General features: G+C 36.5%; 1 protein-coding gene across 2 annotated transcripts; it reads right to left on the bottom strand.

Moving 5' to 3' along the window:
* Positions 1–10: 10 nt before the first annotated feature.
* LOC112562511 (calcium uptake protein 1, mitochondrial-like) lies at positions 11–16,857 on the bottom strand. Of its 2 annotated transcripts, XM_025235794.1 has the most exons (13): positions 16,700–16,857; positions 15,659–16,052; positions 14,044–14,191; positions 13,464–13,617; positions 12,920–12,957; positions 11,956–11,976; positions 8,033–8,147; positions 7,130–7,212; positions 6,182–6,376; positions 5,661–5,801; positions 1,876–1,984; positions 1,425–1,514; positions 11–1,178 (listed from the first exon to the last, which is right to left on the bottom strand). In XM_025235794.1, the coding sequence occupies exons 2-13, from the start codon at positions 16,042–16,044 to the stop codon at positions 1,030–1,032; spliced, it is 1,629 nt and encodes a 542-aa protein (XP_025091579.1). In that variant the 5' UTR covers positions 16,045–16,052; positions 16,700–16,857; the 3' UTR covers positions 11–1,029. The 2 variants fall into 2 exon arrangements, with proteins under 2 accessions (XP_025091579.1, XP_025091587.1); XM_025235802.1 differs by lacking the exon at positions 11,956–11,976.
* Between the last annotated feature and the right edge of the window lie 709 nt (positions 16,858–17,566).

The raw sequence follows: 17,566 nt of genomic DNA, 5'->3' as shown, positions 1-17,566 counted from the left end.
ACTCTCAAGCTTTGTCTTAATTACTGAACATTTTTAATAAAATTTTCAATATGTCTTTTACATTTTTAGCTGATAGGTTAAATCACACAATGTTCTTAAAAAGCAGACAATACACAACAAAGGCAACAGACCCCTTTTTCTTATATATATACATTTATATATAGACTATAGCTAAGACTGCACTTTTGGGCCAAGAGCATGCAGTTGACTATCATCGATCAAGTCCAAGACCGAAATCTGACAGATTACATGATGGCACAAGTTACAAAGCAAACTGTAACAATGTTACACACATTCCCTTTTATGTAGTATTAATAGTGTTTAAAAAAATGGATCAGAATGAATAAAACAACAGCCATGAGCATGTGCATTACATACACAATGTAAAGGAGTGGGTAATTCTTATAACTCTTAGCATTTTTCAAAGGACAGATGAGATTAATAAACATATAAATTTAAAAATTGGAAATATCCGTAACATTCTTTACAAAAGCTCATGTAGATTTGGATATTAAGGCATCATTTGCAGTTTTTTTTTTAAATATTCAAAAGAATTCATCTTCAATGGCATTTTCCTCATAGTTACATGTGATATGCCAACTCATCTCCATACCAAACGCTTTAGTTTTTCTTTCTCTCCATAATGGAAAGGGGGAACTGGTGTTTTTACATGTAGCAAGTAGCTAAGTCTATATCACGTCAAAGTAGTCAACCTTCCTTTTGTTTCAATAGCACAACATTGCTGGTAAGTCTTTTTCCATCTTAGTGAAATGATACAACAGGATAGTCACAGTATATCTGAGGACTTAAAAAGTGAACAAAGTTGGTGTCATATAAAGGGCCAGTAATGGATTATTTCAAAAGCAAGATGTCTGGGAGCTGACCCTTTTTTATTTTGTTACTTTAGAAGTGAGTAAAAATGCTCGAAAAAACACAAGTTCAGACAATTCCTAGTTTTTAATCAGCATTATTGACACAAATCTAACAATCCATCAACATGGGTAAATGGAAATAAGGTGTAAAGAAAAATTAGTCCAGAAATGTGGTGGCAGAGGTAGCACACTTCCACATGGCATTCATTAACTTCACAAAACCTGTATCTTTTGGTTTTTCCAAACCACGCATGACTCGGCGCTTCATAACTGACACAAATTCTTTGTTGCTAAGTTCCCCATCATCTGCAGACCAAAACCAAAGGGCTTAAAACTTGTTTTGAGCTTTTTAAAGTGCTATTCATCATTTTTTTTTGATGAATTTATTAAGTTTATGCTTACTCATATTAATGTTCACAGCATTTCATGCAAAATAATGGCTCTACTCTTGAATGTAGTAATATTATCATCTTTATCAAAATAAGTGGACAAATTCTCAACCTAAATAAACAGTCAAGAAAGGAGTGACTCATTGTGCAACAATAAACTTACTGTTTTCATCAAACAAGGTGAAAACCACATCAATGATGTGTTCTGAAAGATCTGCTTTAGCCACCGTTTTAGCTACATGGCGAAATGTCTCTGGAAAAAATCACAAACAGAACAGCAGACAACAGCTTTGATTTCACATAATTTAGTGGTAGGAACATACTGTTTAGGGGGAATGTGGTGCAAGCATTTTATGCAAGAATCTGCAACTTAGCTATATTACACTGAACTTGTCCGGCACTAAACAGTTGCCACCTGCACAAAGTAACCATGTGTTGGAGGCAAGATGGGAATCTGCAATCTTTAAACAATGTGGACCAGAACTTCTATCTCTTTTCCAAGTCAATATTTTAAGAGCAGTAAACAATTGTAAGGTTTAAAATAAGTAAAATGAATTATATATACGGAATGCCTTAATTGTAAATAAAATGGTTAACTTTTCTAACAATCTCACCTCTGTCAATCGAGACACCTGCCAGGTGGTAGAAGCTGAGAGCAGTGTCTACATCATTTATGCTTTTGAGAAACTTCCAGAAAGCTAGATATTCTTCAAACTCAATTCCCTGCAAGAAACAGATTACTTTTGCAACTGTATTTTTTTTAAACATTAGAGTCTACTCTTCAAGCTACTAGATGATAAAGACATCCAAATTGTGTACAGAAAGATTTCTTCCTAAATAAAACCAAATCTAGAGGAGGCTGGGTTAATACTGATAGTTTTTTGGTGGGGTTTGTTTTGTATTTATTTTTTGTTTATTTGGTTTTTTTGCAACAGTAGTGGAAGAAAATCCACATCTTTCAAACCAGTTTTTCACAAAATCTGTTTCTTTGCAAAATGTCCAATTCCTACTGCTCAACCAGATTTGACAGGTCAATGTAAATTTATCTTTCAAGTACAGTGTAAATGTCAGATAATTCATTTGCTACAGGGAATGGGGGTGGTGTTTTGGTATCCAAAATTCTAGCATCTCTGCGACCAGAGGAAGGCCTTGAAAATAGAAATAGTAACCCAGAAGCATCTTCCTAGCACAGTAAAATGAAATATGAGGAAGATAATGAAGGCAGATAACTGATCAAGGACCAGTGCCAGACTATACAAGGGAATGGTATGAAATGACAGATAAAAGGCCTACCAACTCATGAAGACCCTTACCAAAACAGGTCAACCCAAGACTTTTGTCACTGATGACAGCAATGGCCATCTTCTCACAGAAACTGAAGGACTGAATATTGCAACAACCTGGGCAACTTCCAGCTAAGGGAAGGCGCCAATGTCCTCCAAAACAACAGAATGCCCACAGACATGCCAGTACTATAGGAAGAGGGCGAAACAGCTATATGATGTCTAAAGGGACTGAAGTCCCCTGACAACATCCAAGCTAACTGCTAAAGCAGGGTGGAAAAAAAAAACAAACAAACAAAGGCCCTTATTGCTCGGTGCCAAAGAATCTAGGAATGTAAAGAATGGATGCAATCACTAGTCATACCCCTTAAAAAGAAAACTGAGCTTTATGCTGTGCCAGAAACTAAGGCTCTATCAGTGCAATACAAAGAAAGAAAACATACAACAGTCCTGAAACTACAACACCATAAGTCTCATCAGCCACACATGCAAAATGAAATCCGGAATCATATTACCACTACCACTGCTAGCAGAAGAACACATTGGCTTCAGACTAGTCAGGAGCACAACTAAACAGATCTTTAACTGTTGCATCCTGATATAAAAACTTGTTCAAATCTTCAAAGCACTATACAATACTTCATTAAGCACAAAACTACTCAACAGCTAGGAGACTTCTTTCCAGCAATAATGAGTGTCAGCAAAGGTATTCCCTATTGTCTGTATTCAATGCCTTCTTCAATGGCATCATGGAAGAAACCTATGGCCATCTGACCTCCATTTCTATTGGTGGGTAGACCTGTGTCTTGTAGATGACATTGATCTCACGGCAGGAGCCAACAGCAAACTGCAAGACTGTACCAACAAACTGACTGTGAATGCATATCTAATGCATACCAGTATTTAAAGAACAAATCATGGTTAACACCAATGGCTGCAACAATGCAGGGGTCTAAATGAACTGAGAACAGTTCAGTAAGATGAACAGTTTTAAGGACTCTTCAAAGATGGCAGATGGACTTCAGACATTCACACCAGGATCACAACAGCAACAGTGGAAATGGCCAGGCTGGACAGGATCTGGTGTGGAAAAACAATCAGGTTTGCCAGTAAGTACTGACTGTATAAACCCCTCAAAGTTCCCATCCAACTGTAGGGATGTGATATGTGCACTCTGCTTAAGTGAAAAGAGAATACAGGCATTCAAGAACAAGTGCCTGAGTAGGCTGCTCCAAATATCTTACATGGAGCACAAAACCCATCATGGGACACCAAAAACCCCTTCTCCCAACAGTGAACTGGCACAAAAGATCTGATTTGGCTTTGCAACCTGGCATGAAACTCTAGGGTACCTTCAAGGGGAATCAACAATAGGTGGACAGAGGAAAACTTGTTTGCAAAAGTGAAAGGTGGGGATTCTCTATGCAGTCTATGGTGAGAGTAGCGTCCCTTCGCCTGGCAGGTTTGAGGGAGGCGGTTCTCCGCAATTTTTGTATTTTTATTAGTTTGCTGTGTTTTTGGTGCCCATTGGTTAGCCCGGTGCTTTTTTTTTTTCGTTTCGTCGTTGCTGTGCAAGACTATTTGACTTTGGTTTCTTCTGCGATTTCGGATTTTCCGTAGACTTCTGGTCTTCTCTGCATAACGGTTTTTTTTTTTTCTGAAGATCTTGAAGATCACACAAGTCAGTCCTTTGCTTTCAAAATTTTCATGCAGTTTTCCTCTGTTTTGTGATTTCATCATTGCTCTATTCTGCGTTGCTACTGTATGACGACACTATGGCTTTCCAAGCTGTAGATCTGAACTCAGGGCCGTTGAGATCCAGTACGGGCCCAGGGCAGATGACTTGCTAAACTGCCTGATTGTACACCAGCAAGTCAGCCTTACCATCGACATCACCTCCCCACCATTGGCAGATAACAAGACCCTGTTTTCCTGTTCTGTGAACACTGAGGACAGGCTGTTGCCACACAATATTTCAGATACAAGAGCTTTTCTCGGAGTTTGCTTCTATGGCGGACACTAACAGTCCTTTGCGCAGCTGATACTAACACTGGCAGCTGAGAGTCTCAGCCGTTCCACGAGAAAGAAGTGCAAACTATTTGTAGTTTTGTGGTTATTTGTGGTTACTAAGGGCGATCCCTGTAGATCTAATGGGACGACTCCAGATAACAAGGATCGATGACATCGGAAAAATATTGAGAATATACTGAGAACATCTTAAGAATATGAGGGAATATTATCATATTATACAACGAAAAAGGGGATCGTCGCTTCACTTTCTTTACCACAACTCAAATTCGCTGTGACAGTGAGTGAAGCACGCGAGAGAGATCGACATCCAGCCTGTAGATCAGTCAGTTCGCAGAATGCAACACAAAGACACTTAACTCATGCGGCTTGTAGATGTTGATCACAATCATCAGAGGGGGTCATCGTGCAGTTTGACAGTGTGGCCTGTATCGATCAGCTATATACAGGTCACAGAGATACGACCACAGTGCATGTAACTCAGCACTCGTCAAGAGGACTGAGGACTGTACTGCAGGGCCCAGCACCTGATGATCTAACCCTTCATTTTCCTACAATGCCCATGCAAACACCTGTTTCTCCTTCTTCTGATTTGTGGACCTATGTTTGTGAGTAGTGGTCATGCGCTTTGCAGCAGCAGATCGTTCACTCACAACTGTGGTCCTTTTTTAGCCGTCGGATCGTTTGATTCTAACTTTCCTTTTGGTTTTCTGCAGCTGCTAATGTGGATTTTATTGGTGTACTTTTCTGTAACATTTCGGCGAATTGAGCGTTTCTCAAGGATTCGGATTTTGCGCGTTATAAGACTCCTTCTTCATCATCATCATCATCATCAGTCTCTGCTCGCTAGTCTAATTGGTGAGCCTTGTTAGAACTGCATCTATACAACCATTCACCCAGATGTGTACCAAAGGACCAGCATGCCCACTTTTCGAGTGGTACCAGTCAACGGAATGATTGAATGAAGGTTGGAAGACGAGTCAAAACAGTATCACTGCTCGTGGAGTTTATTGTTAATCATTACTTATCACTGTAAATTTAATATCTGATCATGAAAAAGAAATTCAGTGATTTGGTTGCTGTTATACCTGAGACTCTTCCTTGAACTTCCGTCTGACTCTTTTCAACATGCGAGACATTCTTTTGGAGGGTAATCCTGCATATGTCAGCAAGATGTTGCCAAAATCCTTCTCTGATATTGTTCCATCTTCACCAGCATATCGCTCAAACTACATACAGATAGGTATTTAAAAATACATGAAAAAGATCTCTTTACAATCACACATAAGAAACATGCACTCACACTCAGAAGTCCAATGGATATTATTTTTTGTGTCCTTTATGCCTAATTGGTGGTAGGTAAAATAGCTAAAATCAGAATGTGGCAAAGAAATGTGTACACTCCTTGAAAATAACCTGTTAACATAAAATATGCACAGTATATTTTTTTACTTTTGGAGAGAGATATGCCTAGCAAAGTATTTTGCAAAAAAACAGCAGTGCGACTTCACCAAAGACTACAGTCATTCTGCATGAAAAAAATGCATGAGATTCACAAAACAAATTAGTGAAACCAAAATGTTCTCTTTCCTAAAAAGCTATAATGTACCTCAATCCTGTTGATTTCACGCTGGAGTTGCCGTTGAAACTCCAAAAATTCCTGATGCGTTAGTTTTTTTTTACCATCTTTGCCAAAGAAAAATGTTACAAGAGCTGAACTCATCCCGCGATCAACGCTACCAGTTGTGGTATGGTCTCGGTGTTTCATCCCTATGCTAGTCTGGTTGCGAATGATCTCCTGAACCTTTGAAAAAAATATATATATTAAAATCAAGAATGTCATATGCAGAAACGCAAAATGACTAAATACATTTGAAATATCTGGTACACTTAAAAATAATTGAAAATACTGTTGAAAACATTTTTGAGTTGATGCTACTCCCTTTGCAGCAATGGGGTGACCATCCCTATACCAGCATTTCTCCAGGTGGTAGATAGGAGGCCAGCCTCCAGATATGGAAGGTTAGCTGCAAAATAAGCTGGGCTTTTCCAGATGATTAAGCAGCTGCAGATCAACCGGCGGTATTCCTAGCAAGATGGGGCAGGATACCAGGTAGTGCTGTTAGCTCTATAAAATACCCCAAGTGTAATATGATGGGCTCACCAGGCAAACAAGAGCAAGGAAGTTCCCAATGGCTGGACTGACAGATGAGGAACTTTTCACAATGACTGTGAAGGCAGATAAAGGCACTAACTAATGAAAATTAGTTGCGGTGATGGGGCTCGTTTAATCTATACAATCAACCTATCCTGGAGAATGCCCACTTAAATATAAAAATATGCCAAAGTTGGATGTGCTGGTTCTGCTGCAACTGCAAAAACAGCACAACATATCAGTTTTAAATGACAGACCCCAAAAGAGTCCCTTTAAATGGTGCTCTGCTTCTAAAGTCCCACTGGGGTAGAAGAAAATGAAGCTCCTTCCCAAAGGAAGCCCAGCTGAATCTACCAGTGATTACCATATCGTTTAGTAAAAATTTTTAAATGTCACACTTACCATATTGAATTCTTCCAAGTCCAGCTCCCCATCTCCATTGATATCAAACATTCGGAATGCAATTTCAAAATTTCTTGGAGGGGCTGTTACAGAAAAATCAATGATTATCAATGTTGGAACTATACACTTTAATTTTTGTTTTTAATAATCTATTCCTAATTAACAACATCACTAATAGTCTCAAGGCTTTATGTCAAGACAGGAGGAGCAGACAGCTTGGTGGCAATGGCATCCAAACTCAACAGCATGTACTGAAACCAGTTTCATCTCTATGTAACACAGAGTACTTTTCCCCAGTTCATCAGCTGTGGAGTAGGTACCTAAGGCAAGGCAGTGAGCAGGAGACAGGCACCAACCTCACAAAAAGCTGGCCTTCCTATAAAAGAGGGCTCTAACATTTCACTCCCCATAATCTGTAAGTCATAATACTACCTTTACTCCATGTAGGTCAAGATGCAAACAAAGTAAACAATTTGTTTCAGACATTCAAAAGTAAACTTGATATTCAGCTCCGATCAGATCTGTCATAAATCACCAAACATACAAAAAAATTCTAATGGAAAACCAAGCTAAAATATCTGAACAAAGGAAATTACATAACTTGCACTTCTCTTTTTTAATCTAGTTATTATTATCTCAAAATGCAACAGCTAGTACTTGAGCTGGGGTCTTAAGAGCTTCAGAACAAAACAAGTGATTTAGTTGAACAAATTACTTGGAACAACTTAACTTTCTCCATATAAAAGGGTCACCATTTCAAATAACTTATAAAGATGAAGCAGAGCTTATAAAAATAGTTACATCAGTTTGACAATACAATTCTGAAAATGACATTCACGTAAAGTGCTTTGATGCAACAATATAAAATTATCTACTTTACTATTTATCTACAACAAAAATTACTGGAAAGAACTGTGAGTAGGAAGATGTAGTCAGAGAAGGAAATGAGGCCATGCTCGCTCAGCTTGTAGAAAATGCTGTCCTCGCTTATGTGGGAAGAGGTCTCATGTTGATCCCTCTGTCATGGAAACAAAACACATTTTTTTACACTTTCTAAATTGGGCATCAAACAGATATTAAAAGTTATACTAGTTTCCACTCCCTCACTTTCAAGTCTAGCTCTAAAATGAGTTTTTTAAAAAAACAAAATACAAACGACATAAGCTGGTTCTGAAAGTGCAATCTGCATTTATATAAATTTTTTCTTTATAATCCCATTCCTTACAAAAAATATCTTAAATTGTAAAAATATTATACACTTTTTTATTCATAAGAAAGTAGTATCACAGAGGATACTCTACACATACTGTATGTGCTACAAAATAAAATACATTGTTTCCCTTCAAAAAAGGTGAAAAAACTACCAGAGCTGTGTAATCATTCTAGTCCACGAACAGTTTCATGAATAAAAGGTGCACAAAGCTTAGTCCTGAATGTGTGAGACACCAAAGAGAAACAGAATCACAAATTTAATGAGAAGTAAAACCATTTTCTGATCCAAGTGCAAAAATCAGAGTTTGATGGAAAACAAAATTTATAAAAATGATAAATACTGTGCTTCAATAGAGCAGCATATAGCACTATACTGATGCCAACATAGATTACATGGACTCCACTTAGCAATAAGCATATAGCTATTATAATGTAATTAATAAATGTTAGATCACAAGTACTCTTGTGTACTCTAGTTACCTATGGTACCAGCTACTGATCCTAGCTGTTCCTACTACTAAAATAAGGCACTTGGTATGACAAGACCAAGCATATTTGTTTTCAAGGCCTGTCACTTGAGGCATACCACCAAACAACATCTTCTTAAAAAAAGCATGAACAATTTTTGAATTTAAATGTAATGAAATATAATAAAAAATTAAACTTGTTTTGTGTAAAACACAAAGACCAAAACAACAGAATGTAAGTACTTGAAGATGGGCAAGGCTCAGGTAACTTCTTGAAAGACCACGCATACATATTACAGGAATTTCAAGAGGAATGGAAATTCAATAGTGTGGAGTAAATTTGCTAAATGCTTTTTATGGTGAGGAATGGTTAAAATATTTGTTAAAGGAACAAGAGGATGAAAGGTGTTCTCATTAGCATCAACCAGAGTAAAGTTCCTCATCTTGTAATTATGTATTATCTAGCAGAATTCTAAATCTTCTTCTTAGAAGGAATAATTTTTACTTCGGCTCTTGGAAAATACATTTTGTTGTGCTGGACTGAATTCCCAAATCCACCCCATATCAACATTTTTAGTTTAAACTATCATGTCCATACCATATTCACCATTTACCCACTCTCAAATCCTTTTACCGTACACCAAAACCCCATCTGTACGATGAGCATTACTCCTTACACCAATCAACATAGCTGTCCATAGTTGTGATTATATTTATTGTCAATAGACTAGTCTGCCAGCCTGTTTGTCTCTGGAGATTTAGGACAATATCCATCCTTACTGTTTGTTCCTTAATTCCTCTTTGTGTCTTTTATTTTCGTTTTTTATTACTTGTCTACATATAGTTGTTTCTCCTTATGTCCTTTGCATTCTGTCCAATGTCTTAAGCACAAAGGGCATGCTCCTTTTGTGACTGTGATTATGTGCAATATAAATCCCACATTTATTATTAAGATGATCTACACCATTTTAAAGAACAGATGGAACAGCGTTGTTAAAGACCAACCTGAACAGTTTGCATTTTTATCAGACATCAGCAGATATAGGCGGTATAAAACCTGTAAATTTCAGCATCCAAAACCCATCCGTTAATTATCTGCTATGATTCGCACCTGTGACCAATGAGCGCTGTGTTCTACGTCACGCTAGTGCACCATTCCCAACACTGCCAACCGTCAGCACCAATCAGAGAGGGAGAATGAGCAATAGTTTGGATTATTCGGACACTGACAGTCTGCGTTTCTCGTGGTTCTGAAAAACTGCTACTTTAGCACAAGAAATGCTGACTTTCAATGTCCGAATAACCTTAACTGTCTCTCTGATTGGTGTTGAAGGCTGGCAATGTAGTGAATGGTGTACCAAAGTGATGTAGAACACTGATAGCAGCACTCAAATGCAAATTGCGTACTTTGGTAACAGATAATTAACGGATCCGCTTTGGAAGCTGAAATTTACTAGTTAGGTTTGTATCGCCTATATCTACCAATACCTGCAAAAAATGCAAACCATTCAGGTAGATCTTTAAGTTTATAAATTTATTGTAAGTAATACTGACAGGATTTTCTTATGTTTTCAAATTTTTTGAATACTTACGTAGTTTATAGTTTCTCACGGTTTAGAGAATTAATGGTGGTACTCAACCATAGCCACCCCTCCCCACACACACACAGAAAACTGTAAATGTTGAGCCATCTGCATGTGAGATTATTTCAAGTTTTCTTATCAATTACAAATATGTAAAATAATAACAGAAGTCAATTAGTAAAAAGTAGAAGGATACTTTCTCCTTTTTTCCCAGGATATGTTTTTAAAGTGCATTTTGCAAATATATCAGGTCTTTATTTTGAACATTTATCTTGTAAGAATGCCTACTGATATCAGAAATCTAGCAGTTCACATATCAACCTAGCTCTTCTCTTTTTTTCGAATTTGTAATTAACCTCACATATGATAAAGTCATGCTTGTGCTTGCTAGTAAACATTTGGAATCCGCTTAGTAGTCTAGAGCAGCCTGGGTTGACCTCTAAATGGGTTTTATCAGATCACTCAATGTATCCTGAGAAAGCAAATCAAGAAATTCCTTTAAATAAATAACACATTTGTATTTTTTTTAACCATTGTCACTAATCACTAAATTACTGCTCCTCAAATCAAACACTCTACGTATTCACTATCAATTAGACAAAGCAGACATCAGCTAAAATAAAAGGAAATGATGAATAAATAATGAAGAGACAGGCAAAATAATGCAAAAAGTAAAACAAAACAGAAGGCAAGTGCACAGCCATTAGTGAAGTATTTTGTGAGTGGAATTAAAATACAACACTGGCGCATTACATGTCTGCATCACCAAGCCTACAGTCAGACCTTGGCTTTAAACTGGAGAGTAAAACCTAATGGAAATTCCTTTATACCATTACTCAGTTACTTTAACGTGTAGTAAACTAAATACATGATCAACTAAATATGGCAGAAGAAATGGCAAATTTTTCAGAAACATTGCACTGGCTATTCAACTGATCTTGATTAGACAGTAACAGGCCTCTTCAAGTGAAAATCTGTACTATTAACTTCTTTTTTATTGGTGTATGGTTTACAAACAATTGTTGTCAACATTCTATATGGACACACTTTCAAGCTTATCTGTATGTATTTTGTGTGTACACATATGTATTTTATTTGGTTTGAACTATTTCATATGTAACTTGTCTTTGACTCCTGTTGATCTGCTATTGATACCCCAAACACTCAGTGCTAGACTTTTAACAAACAGTAAACACAAATGTAATCTATGTCTACCCCAAAATGTACAAATGTACTTCTTAAACAAAATAACAACTGAAATTAGATATGCAGAATACACACTACAGCTTGTGCTTCAATACCAGCAGGGACTGCTGATAGTAAAAAAGCTATGAAAGAATATAACGGCATGCATTGCATACTATCTTTAGAACAGGCATGTTCTTTCAATGTTATACAACTAACCCTAGCAGAATGCTAATAAAAAAGGCCTGAGCATATTTGACTGAATCCAGCTGAACAGCCATTGCCTAAGAGAACCATAGGCAAAAGAAGGTTGAAAAAAAAAACAATCCAAGATACAATTCAAAGCCAAGATCTTCCTGCTGATTTAGGACCGACTCACCAAATCTTTGAAGCTATCCTTCTAAGATAGTGTTTGGGGGGAAAACATTTAGGGTTTGTGAGTGCCATATGGTGGCAAGATTTGCATAAAAATAACAATGAAATAACAAGAAATTTGGGCTTTCACAATACAGATTTCTCCCTATCTTTTATTAACAAATTATAAGCTTCAAAACAAAGTCTGCATTTCTATTCCAGATTTGAAAAAATTATATCAGCTCCCAAACACTAAGCCAATCTCTTCAACTAACCTCTTTAAAAGATCACACTGGCGAGACCTGACAATTTCTTTTTTTCCAAACATTGAGTTTGATTCAATGGAAATCTTAGATGTACATAATATCAAAATGGAAGTAAACTGAAGGTAGCAGAAAAAAAAAAAAAAAGAAACTACCATCCATAATTAGTCATGAACCAGTGCTACTGACAACACCACAAAGGCATCACAATCTCTTTTTAATCACCCACAGTACGTGCTGTTCTACCAACTGCATTTCTTGTGCAACATAAAAATGTAACCAATCTTTTTGTGCAGAATGAAATTCATGCTACTGATTCTCTCCTATAAACAGCCAGAAGGCATCACTCTAAACAATTGGAACATTTGTCAGATGTTGCCAGATAGTTATGATCTTTAAAACTTCTTGAAATGTGTGCACATAATTTTCAGCACACGCATGTGTGCGCATACACACTCACACAAACACACACCATTCATCTATCCTTTGACTGGTACTGATGCACAGACAATACCTAAGCAAACAATTCTGACAACAATAGAAAACTGAAAATGTATCATGCTGAAGATATATAAAGTTAGTTTAAAAAAAAAACAAACCTCTGTTTTACTCAAAAGCAGAAACTCACTAAAAACATTTACATTCCTAATTTTTTTTTTTTTAATTCAAACTTTGATGAACATTAATTATATAGCCAGTGCATTTAATTCTTTTGGTATGTTTTACCTGGAGATCAAACTTGCGAAAGCTGTCTAATCCAAGACCTGAAAAACAAAAGGTAATCACTCATAAATTAATCAAGCAATTTAGACCCCGAACGAAATGACCCCAAATAAGTCTTTGTTATTCATCTTTGCAGTTGACTGACCTCTCTGCCCAATCATTCCTTCAAAACAAGAATTACATCTGAAGTACGCATAGCCACCCAAACAATTTGACGTAACTCATGCATAGTTTTTCAGTGAAATAATAGTTTTCCCTTCACTTGCAATGGAATAGATAGATGTGCATTTGCTTCTGTGCATCTAAGTACTCCCTCAGATATTTTCATTTAAAAAAATTTAACATCAACTTGAAGTTCATTCCAGTAGTCAAAGGACACGTTTACTCAGTTACTTCTTACAATATTAAGAAAAAAACATTATGTGACTGCTGATCTGACTCCTGAAATTAATAATAAAAATGTTAATCAAAAGCACTTGAATTAAAAGATTTTGGCATGAAAAAAATTTAGGTGCATGCGAAAGCCAAACACTTTTAGATTACCAACCATCAGGTTGTTTGATTCCTGGTGTGATGGAGCGCACAAAGTCTTCTGGAGTCATATAAATTTCTCCATTCTGCACAACTTTCAGCGTTGCAAAATAGCGAAAAATCTTGTCTGGTGTGGAATATGCACGGATACGGTCCTCATATCCAATGATCTACAGATTAAAAATAAAAACAGAATATTAAATACAAACTGAATTCAATCTATTTGAACCTGCGGTTATTATTTACGGCAAAAATGCAAAAATGCATTTCAATGGCCTTCAAGATGAAACAAAGCTGAATACCTAGCAATGGAGTTTCATCACATGCAAGTATTTTCTAAAACAGTTTAAGCTGACTACTCTTACAAGCTATTTGCTTTTGTTACACCCAAGATGCTTTTAGCTTCTACAACAAGTAAGCATCATTAACTTGACAACAGTTACATCATATTCATCATTAAACACTGGATGCAACTGATATCATCTTACTATATGACTGAATATTATTCTCGTGTTTCTAAACAAAGAATGAGAAAAAGAAGGTCTCCATGATTTACTTCTGCATCAACACTTAAAGAATACATACCCATCACTCACCTTTCTGTCTCTAAACCCTACTTTCTTTTTTTTCTTTTTTCCCTCTTCTTCTTCGTCTTCATCCTCACCATCCTCTTTGCTCTTGCTGGAGTCAGACTCAACTTCTGATGCTGCATCCACCTTCAACTTCTTCATCAACCATGAAAAGCTGCAAACAATGATTATCTGCATAACTGCAATTAGGAATATATACAGAATGTTTTGATTCCTGTTGAATCTCAAAGTTTTTACTCTTTGTTAATATAGATTTATCGGTGGTCTTTATCCTGTAAATCACAGTACTTTACTTGACAGACTGTAGTATGTTTATGGCATTTAGGGTACGGCATTAAGTAGATTTTTATTATAGAGACAGACCCCACTAGATCTGTATCAACAGCATCACTTCAGATCCAATCATTGTTTGTTATGGTGTACCTCAGGGTTCAGTTTTAGGTCCTGTATTGTTTGTCTTGCACACTTCACCTTTATCAGAGATTATCACTGCTCACTCAGTTGTCGTTTCTTTTCTGATAACATGCAACTCCCTAGGTCTGCAAAACTGAAGCACTTCGGCAGTTTTGTCTATTCTATCCAGCAGTGTATTTAGGATGTTTTGGCCGATATTTAACAAGCTGAAGTTTGATGACAAGTTTTAAGTTATGCTGTTTTACTTGGCACATTCTTTTGTTTATATTCAAGAAAAGATGATTATTGGCAACTCTACTGTTATGCTGTCTGAGATTATGAAGAATCTTGCTGCTACACCCAACTGTCATCTAACAATGCATGCTCATGTTCCTGGCATCATCCATACTATCAAGACTAATTACATCTCCACAGCCACATTTTTCATTACCTGATGAAACAGGCCATAAGGATACTTGTTTTAGCCTTCATTCTGTCCAGGTTTTATAATTGTAATACTTTGCTTCAATGCTGTCTCCAGAATTTGTTGTACTGTCTTCAGAAATTTCATGTTTAATCCTTCAAATTTGCAAGTCTAAGAACATTACCCCTTATCTCCGTGCCCTGCACTGGCTTCCAGCTGAATCCAGAATAAAGTACAAGTTTGCATGTTTGTTGTAAGCAGTTTACTCAATTGGTTCTTCATATATGACTTGGTTCATCAGTATATCCTGGCAAAAAGATTCCAATCATATGCAGATAATTTGACTCTTGCTGTTTTACATATCAATGCTAAATCCTTAGGAGAGTGCTCAATCTCTACTTTTTGATCTGCTCTGAAAACTTTTCTGGAAAATCTTTGATCAGGATTGTCCCTAAAAACCTTAAGAGAGAGATAGAATGTATGTGTGTGGGGGCCTGGTTGCTATGAATTATTATTGTTGTAATGCATGGGAGGCTTTTGATAATATGGGCTGTTGCTATGTTAATTCTTAAGGCTTATATGTCTTATGTAGGCATTAATATTATGTTTGTGAACTAAGGTTTTCATGAAAAATACATGACACATTTGAGTTAATATTTCAGGTACACTAAGCAATCAACCATACACTAGCTGTTTGTTGTGCAGGTAACTAAGCTTACCAGCATAGTAAAAAACTTCATTGTATTGCAGTTATTAGCTTACATGACAAGCACAGTTTTTTGCTCACCATGAAAATGTACTTACCCGTCCAATCCAAAGCAACCAATCAACAGTACTACCAAAGTGAAAGTATAAATTATAGAAAGTTTGCTTGCTGGTCTGCGCTTATGCCCAAAGTTGGAGTAAGCAGATCCTCGGGCATCAACTGGTAGTGATGTATGAATGAAGGCTGCAGGAGTTGATAATAATGTCCACTGCTGCTGAAACAAGTTCTGCCATCTGGTGTTTGCCAGTGTTTGGCATGTAGAATAGTCAGCTTTCTTGTGACAGGGTCCAGCAATCTGGACTATGTTTTTATGTGAAATGCTTCGCTGAAAAGTCAAAGTAGGGTTGGCTGTTGCATTTCTGGCATGATGGTAAAGTGCTAACATCCATCGATGCTTTGCTGATCCTATCAAGAAATTCTCCATTATGATGTCTGAAAATAAAATGAAAGAATCCACTTTCAAATTTGGAGCTTTGAACACTGACAAGTCTCTGATGAACTCCTGTTTATAAAGTTGTTCTTTTTTTTTTTAACGAAAAACTTAAATTTTGTTGAATTTTTTGCTTTTAAAACGTTATGACGTTAAATGGTTTATGAATACTACGAAATGGCTGCTAAGAAACCGCAGTTTTCTGTAACAGATACCACACGGTAGATTACTTCATTCTTCATTCTTCTCTTATAATTAAGTGCACGATCTCCTGCTAAATACTGATGGGTATAACAATGAACGTAGATCCCCACGTCCATGGTATAACATAATAATGGGTGCATACCAGACACATATTCCGACTACTTTTACATCTGAGACCTAATTTTTTGCATATAATATCCTCACAATGCCAACGCTCATTAAGTGTGATATACCCATCAAAAGTACATTTATGTAACTAATTGATGTTAAGCTTAAGGCATTTGTGCACACTTCAAATCGAATTATTACTGCAGAAGATGCAGCGTATTTGGCTTACTTATTACAACCTGCAACCGACAAAGGTCGTCAATATTTTAAAAGAAAGGGGGGGAGTAGTACAGAAAATAACGAATGACTGAATGTTATGCAATGTTAACATATTTACCTTTCTACAGAATAGCCTATGCAGCTCACATTATTCAGCTGTAAGTAGTTATTGATAATAATGATGCAGACACTAGCGACTGTACCTAGCGTCCTACCAGGCAAACAGGGGAAATAACTACTGAACATTCTTGTGTATGTCGTAAACACCATGTAAGCAAAGGGACAGACATACACGGAAGTGCAAAACTTCTTCAAAAACTAATATAGCATAATGATTCAAAGTGACATTGACAAATTGCAAGAAGGGTGCGAGAAATAAATTTTATATTTCAATATAACGGGGTGTGCAGTTATTTATGTTGATAAAAATAATCCTAAATATTCGTATACAATAAAAAAAAAGGGGGATTAATAAATGTAGGTTGATAAAAACTTGTGATGAGAAGAGTTAATTTAAATTGTTTTTCGATTCACATAACCAAAGAGTGGTGAGCAAGTCGTGTTATCATGTTGGCAAAGGAGGACTTTCGATTATTTAAATACACTTTTAAAAATGTTACAAAAGAACGTATAAAACGCCCCCATTTGGAGTATATGCCAGTGTACATCTAAGCTCTCTGTTGTCTATTCTTAGACACGATCGAGTGGACAGAGTACAAATATGTGGTATTATATTACTTGTAGAATGAAAAGATCAGAGGATGGAGTCACAGGGTGGTTTCAATAAAGTATCGGAATAAGAGATAGATCTTTATTAAAACTCCACTCTCTGAAAGGAGAATTAGTTTAAGAGACTTCTTAAAATGTTTAGGATATTAAATGGATTTCATGTATTATCGACAGGCATGTATTTTTCTCATCACCACAAACTATCATTACTAGAAAATTAATTCAGATGGAAAACGTTTTTAATCCTTGTTCCACA

Source organism: Pomacea canaliculata, linkage group LG1, assembly GCF_003073045.1.
Source record: "Pomacea canaliculata isolate SZHN2017 linkage group LG1, ASM307304v1, whole genome shotgun sequence".
NCBI classification, from domain to species: domain Eukaryota; kingdom Metazoa; phylum Mollusca; class Gastropoda; order Architaenioglossa; family Ampullariidae; genus Pomacea; species Pomacea canaliculata.
This window is presented reverse-complemented; position numbering and strand designations above follow the sequence as displayed.

Excerpts from the sequence above, each read along its gene's own strand:
- LOC112562511 (XM_025235794.1), bottom strand. The coding sequence starts at position 16,044 with ATGGAGAATTTCTTGATAGGATCAGCAAAGCATCGATGGATGTTAGCA. Across the intron at positions 14,192-15,658 it reads GGTTGCTTTGGATTGGACGG|CTTTTCATGGTTGATGAAGA; the intron begins GTAAGTACATTT and ends CATTGTTTGCAG. Across the intron at positions 13,618-14,043 it reads TAGGGTTTAGAGACAGAAAG|ATCATTGGATATGAGGACCG; the intron begins GTGAGTGATGGG and ends TTTAATCTGTAG.